Here is a 6830-nt window from a genome sequence, read left to right as displayed (position 1 = left end):
TGATTACTCAATGTTAATATACGCACGCATGGTTTATAGATTTCAGATAAACATATACCTGATGTGTTTCTATTATATGTAAATATACCACTATAAATTTCAATTTCTTTTCTTCAATCCACTTTGTTCTGGAAATTGCCAATGCACTGATGACCGTGGCTCTTGGTTAACGGAACAGTCATGTGATATATGCCAGCTTTGCCAAAATGCAGGGCTGACTTACCAATATGATCAGTAGTTGATCATTTTTCGAAGGGCATCATAGCATTTCCATTTGTCTGGGATGTAGAATGGTTCGAAAATATGAGGAAACGGTGTGTCATACCCACATACTCTTGATATAGGAGCCTCTAGGTTCAGGAAACATTCTTCCTGCAGAGAAGAATACAGATAGCTCACTTCAAGAATATTTCTTTTTATTCACAGAGATGAAACATTTCCACTTGAAATGTAATTCTATCCAAGGGCATTAAAATAAGTATTTTGTAATGTAAAAAAAAAAAAAAGTTAAAAAATAAAGTAACACACAGCATGTTTGGCATGATCCCAATTTTATTTAAAATGTCTTCATACAGGGATGCCTGGGTGGCTCAGTTGGTTAAGCGACTGCCTTTGGCTCAGGTCATGATCCTGGAGTCCCGGGATCGAGTCCTGCATCGGGCTCCCTGCTCGGCAGGGAGTCTGCTTCTCCCTCTGACCCTCCCCCCATGCTCGCCTTCTCTCTCTCAAATAAATAAATAAAACTTTAAAAAGAAAATTAAAAAAAAATAAAATGCCTTCATACATGCATGCATTTATGCCTCCATACATAGCTCTGGTTTAAGCTGCCCTGGGAGCATACCAAATGTGTTGTCCTGTAAATACAAATGTAAGGCATGACAAAACCATAAGAAAACGTTCACAGGAAACTCTGCAGCTGGAAATGAGTGATGGCATATGTTTTCTCTTGTTTCCTGTATTTTTCAAATTTTATATACAATGGACAGTATTACTATCGTAATAAATGTTTCTAATTACCTTACAGTCAGACTGAACTTCTAGCAGTTACTTAACTGTATTCTGGATTCTCTCATGGCCAGGCTTTGGTAGATGCTGATGGTTCCCTGACCAATTCCCAGCCCAAGCCTGTTGCTCTTTGCCTGACTGGTGTGTGCACATCTCTCAGATATCATGTTAGGAGTCACCTCTGCCAGGAAGCCTTCCCTGGTGGCACTTCCCCAACCCCACACCACTGACAGAGGGGTTTCTGCCCTGAGCTCTCACAGTACTGAACTGTAGTTGCCCAATTATCTGTCTCTCTTGAGAGACAATGAACTCCATGAGGCCAGGGCTCTGGTTCAAAAATGTAAAATCCCAACCACACTTGAGGAATCCTACAGGAAACTATCTGCAGGAAAAAAAAAAAATATTCAGGTGACAAATTCAAACTTGAAAATAAAATGTTTAGAGAATTAAAAAAAATCTAAAGGGAGCTATGTGATTAAACTGTTCCTATGGGGGCGCCTGGGTGGCTCAGTTGGTTAAGCGACTGCCTTCGGCTCAGGTCATGATCCTGGAGTCCCGGGATCGAGTCCCACATCGGGCTCCTTGCTCGGTGGGGAGTCTGCTTCTCCCTCTGACCCTCCCCCCTTTCATGCTCTCTATCTCATTCTCTCTCAAATAAATAAATAAAATCTTTAAACTGTTCCTATGAAGATGGTATTAATGTTACCCTTCCCAGCTCTTACCTCATATAAAATCTTAGGTTTTTGCTGATGGTTGCCAGAGGGGAGGAGGGTGGGGGGTTGGGCAAAATGGGTGACAGGGAGAGGGAGATAACAGGCCTCCAGCTATAGAATGAGTTAAGTCATGGGAAGAAAAAGCAGAGCACAAGGAACCCAGTCAGTGATACTGTAACAGTGACGTAATGGGCGGACAGTAGCTACACCTGTGCTGAAATAGCCCAGTATATAAACTTGTCAGATCTCTAAGTCATACACCTGGAACACTGTGTGTCAACTATACTAAAAACAAAACAAAACAAAACAAAAAGCCAACAACAACAGCAAAAAACTTCAGGTTTTTTATACATCTACTTTCTGTATTACCTTGCTTTACAAAGGATTTGAGGTCCACCTTTCCTTACATATTTTACCTAACTGTATTTTATTTTAATTTGTTCCTTTACACAATGCTTTATTTTGTTTAAGTTTTTATTTAAATTCCAGTTAACATACAGTGTGATATTCATTTCAGGTGTACAACATAGTGATTGAACACTTCCACACAACACTGGGTACTCATCACAGCAAGTGCCCTCCTTAATCCCCAGCACCTATTTCACCCATCCCCCCACCCACCTCCCCTCTGGTGACCATCAGGGTGTTCTCTAGAGTTAAGAGTCTGGTTCTTGATTTTGCTCTCTCTCTTTTTTTTTGGTCTCTTTGCTCATTTGTTTTGTTTCTTAATTTCTACATATGAGTGAAATCATATGGTTATCTTTGTTTCTCTGACTGACTTCTTTCACTTAGTATTATAGTCTCTAGCTCCATCCACATTGTGGCAAATGGCAAGATGTCATTCCCTTTATGGCTGAGTAGTATTCCATTGTGTGTGTATACATACACACACACACACACATATACGCACACACATATACACACACACACATATATATACATATATATACACACCACATCTTTATCCATTCATCAGTCAATGGACACTTGGGCTGTTTCCATAGTTTGGCTATTGTAGTATTCTAAAATTTTCATTTGAGCAGAAATTTTTACATGAAGGAATCCTGATGCTCACTGCCTATCCTCTGTGCATATTTCTTTAAGTGGCAAGCATATCAGGGCAGAAAGGGCCTGGGAACAGGACAAATTAGCATCAAAGAGATCCAAGTGGCCATTTACGGACCTCCCTCTGCCCCCATAACCACTGTGATTTATAGTGTCAAACGCCAAATAAATGCTGGTTTTTCCTCTCAACAGGAAATCTTCATGAATAACTTGAGAACACTAGATATATAAGGTTTAGAGTCACCTAAGAAATTCCACCTACTACTAAGCTAAAAAAAAAAAAAAATGACAGATTGGTGCATTGTTTCTTGACTGCAACAAGTAATTTTAAAGGAATTTAAATTGTTGACATGGGATTAACTCCGTTTTATTACTTTAGTTGACACTGGCTGTTTTCCCATCTTCCCTGAATACTGTACTCTTCATAAACTATCCATGGTCAAACTGCGAAGTACAGAAAATCAAAGGTAAAACATTTTACTAAATGCCCTTGACTTCACAGCTGGTATAAAATAGTACTCCTTCAAACTTGGAAAGCTGGGCTACAACAAAACGATCTGCCTGTGTTTGTGAGAATGAATCTTTTTAACATAACAACTAACATCATCAAACTTTTTCTCCACATAGCAGTGCTCCTAATTCCTCAAGAATGTTACAGTCACTCTTTACAAGATACACCTGTGTGTTTGCATGGGCATAGAAAAAGGTCTGAAAGGTCGCACTTGAACTATAACCAGTGGTCACCCTCTGAGGTCAGGAGAAGCAAAGAGGTAAGAAAGGACTCTACCGCACACTTTATATGTATTGTTTGAGTTTTTATGAAACAGGATTACTTTTGTAATTAAATGACACTGACATAAAAGAGTACAGGATCATCTTCTTGTGTGAATAAAGGTTACTGTTTTATGTTAGTTTTGTAACTTTATATGTAGCATTTCCCTAATTTGGAAAAAATTACTGTACATTAAGTGAAATGAAAGGGTTTTAAAGTACTGTATATAAATATATAAAATATATTTGAAAAATCATGGAAGAAACTAAGGATGTACTATACGTTGGTTAATTGAATTCAAATTAAAAAAATCATGGAAGACAACAGAAAAATACGTAACAGAGGACTATGATTCAATTTTATAAGGATATGCCCTGACCAATTGAAACAGTTTCACATTTTAGTGCTTTGCTAACTGAAGTATTATTATTTTTTTTAAAGGTTTTATTTATTTATTTGACAGAGAGAGAGAGACAGTGAGAGAGGGAGCACAAACAGGGGGAGTGGGAGAGGGAGAAGCAGGCTTCCCGTTGAGCAGGGAGCCTGATGTGGGGCTCAATCCCAGGACCCTGGGATCATGACCTGAGCCGAAGGCAGACGCTTAACGACTGAGCCACCCAGGTGCCCCTAACTGAAGTATTATTAAAGAGACTTAAGTTATTCCTTCCACGGACTTGTGTTAAGGCTTTTTCAAAGAGACTGAGGAAAAAAAATGTTTGGGTCAAGCAGCTGCACAGAGCGATCTCCTAATGGACTGTTTCATATACAAATGACTTATGTGTGGCTATATGTTTCTCTGAGCAACCATCAAAACAGGGCATCCTTGTTCAACCTGTTTTTTCTTACAGAAGCTGTACACACACACACACACACACACACTTACAAAAAAAAAAAAATTTGAGGGGCGCCTGGGTGGCTCAGTCGTTAAGCGTCTGCCTTCGGCTCAGGTCGTGATCCCAGGGTCCTGGGATCGAGCCCGGAATCAGGCTCCCTGCTCAGCGGGAAGCCTGCTTCTCCCTCTCCCACTCTCCCTGCTTGTGTTCCCTCTCTCGCTGTGTCTCTCTCTGTTAAATAAATAAAATCTTTAAAAAAAAATTTGAATCTCATTAGCAGATCTGTAGACCAATGTACCCGATTAACCCTCTAGAAATTATGTATCTCTTATTTTATACCATATTATGACACTATTCACTACAGTAACCATGTGCCCTGAATTTCCAAGACCATCCAGATTAATTGTATTCTTCTTTTCCATTGACTACATAAGCATACTCAGACTTTAAAAACTCTGATGCTCTTTGATTCAGAAATAGTAATCCACATAAAATTAGGAAGAAGTAATCAGCGCACCCACAGGTTGTGAGGATTACAGGTCATGGCCTGCACAGGGGCTAATGTGGGAGAGACCAGTTTCTGGTCTCTCTCCTTGGAGAGCTTGTATGTGGACCAGCTCAGTCCACAGGGAACCATTATAAATGTGAAGGTGAGGTTCCAAAGCAGATTACAGTCTAATATGTAACCAGGGACATCAGAAGAGAACCCGGACAGGTGCCAAGAGAAAACTTTTCTCCAGCTATTCATGGTCCAAAGTTTCACCGTGGATCCAGTGAAAGAGGGGTGTAACCCTCATGCCATCCGCCGGTAATGCCTACATACATTTTGTTGTGGTGTGTGCTTTCACCTAGTCAGGTGTTTAAGGAGAAACAGATATTCCTTCCAAAAGACCATTGTGTGAAATTCTAGTATATGGTATTCGAAATTTACTTCTGAATGTCTTTTTGTCATGAGAATTTTCTTTCTAAAACATGTTAATAATAGTAACTGGTACTTAGGATGTAGCAGAATAGTATGTAATGAATTATATTTTATCTTGTTTAATCATTCTCACAAATCTATGAGGTAGGTATTACATTCCATTTCACAGATGAGGTTCTAACCTGACTACAAAGCCCATGTTCCTAGTCACTCATCTGCGAAGTGACTGTTGAGGATAGTAGTAACAGGAAAAACTAAAATAAAAAGAAATGGTAAAATAGAAGGCAGGTTGGGATTAAGGTTTTAGAACAGAGCCTCAAGAGGCATAAAGGGTTAAATTGAGTCTAAGAAACCTCCTCCGTGTATATATCAGGAAGGTAAAGGCTAAAACAATGTGAAGAAGGTGAAAGCACACACTTAAGCCTAGAAGTAACACATAGAGCAATAAACAGATGGTCCCGATTCTCAGCAACCTCTTGAGCTAGCCTAAATGATTTAAATAAGCATCACTCAAATTGTTTATATATTAGCCATCTGGGCTGCTATGCATATTTTAACCAGAAAAGGAAGCGGACAATCTGAAATGATAATGCCAAATCATAAAAATCATAAATGCAAGCAAAATAAATTCTTTATTTGCCTATTTTCTGCAACAAAACAAAGTTTTAAGTGTCTTGTTGAGATTGCAGAGGACAGAGAGCCTGGATATTTTTTAGCAGGTAAGAGAGAGTAAGTAAAAATTAATTACAAGAGGATCTGTTATTGTTTTAAGAAAACTAAAATTATCAACAGGTTTCTAAAAATTAAGTGTACTGCATTTAGTCCTGTGTTTTGGTGAACATAATATCGAGTATATACTGTGTGTATGTAAATGTGTATAGATCAGGGCTTTCATGGGATCATTCAAGATCTCTCAGCACTTAACCGCATCTCCCCATTAGAGTTGTTTTTTGTTTTTAAAATTTTATTTATTTGAGAGAGAGGGAGAGAGTGCACAAGCAGGGGGAAAGGCAGAGGGAGAGGGAGAAGCAGGCGCTCCGCTGAGCAGGGAGCCCAATATGGGCTGAGCCGAAGGCAGATGCTTAACCATCTGAGCCACCCAGGTGCCCCCCAACCCCCTTAGAGTTTTCAGTACATGAAGCATAAATTCTTCCGTCACAGGAGTCATAGCACTGAAATCAGTTTTAGACATTCCTCACTGGGCCTTTGTCACTTTCCACAAATCTTTTCATTGTTTTTATGGCAAAGCTGTGGAAATATAATTGATACAGCATGGAATTTGGAATTCTATTTGAAGGGAATCTTTGTTTTCCGATGATTTAACTTCTCCGAGCCTCTGTTTACTTAACAGCAAATTAGAGGCATTAAAAATTCTGCTATTGCTGATATGAGGAATTCTTAATTGCAGGAAACAAACTGAGGGTTGCTGGAGTGGGGAGTGTGGTGGGAGGGAGGGGGTGACTGGGTGATAGACACTGGGGAGGGTATGTGCTCTGGTAAGCGCTGTGAATTGTGCAAGA

General features: G+C 39.5%; 1 protein-coding gene across 1 annotated transcript in view; it reads right to left on the bottom strand.

Annotated features, from left to right (window-relative positions):
• Window positions 1–223: 223 nt before the first annotated feature.
• Window positions 224–6830, bottom strand: part of BCKDHB (branched chain keto acid dehydrogenase E1 subunit beta) — a 205376-nt gene continuing 198769 nt past the window's right edge. The window contains exon 10 of the mRNA XM_081828582.1: window positions 224–372. Coding sequence (XP_081684708.1) covers window positions 232–372 — 141 coding nt within the window. The 3' untranslated portion in view covers window positions 224–231. The remainder of the gene's footprint in view (window positions 373–6830) is intronic.

This window comes from Leptonychotes weddellii, chromosome 8 (genome assembly GCF_054177405.1).
Source record: "Leptonychotes weddellii isolate Sample4059 chromosome 8, ASM5417740v2, whole genome shotgun sequence".
Classification (NCBI taxonomy): domain Eukaryota; kingdom Metazoa; phylum Chordata; class Mammalia; order Carnivora; family Phocidae; genus Leptonychotes; species Leptonychotes weddellii.
Note: the sequence above shows the minus strand (reverse complement) of the source record. Positions and strands in the feature narration are given on the sequence as shown.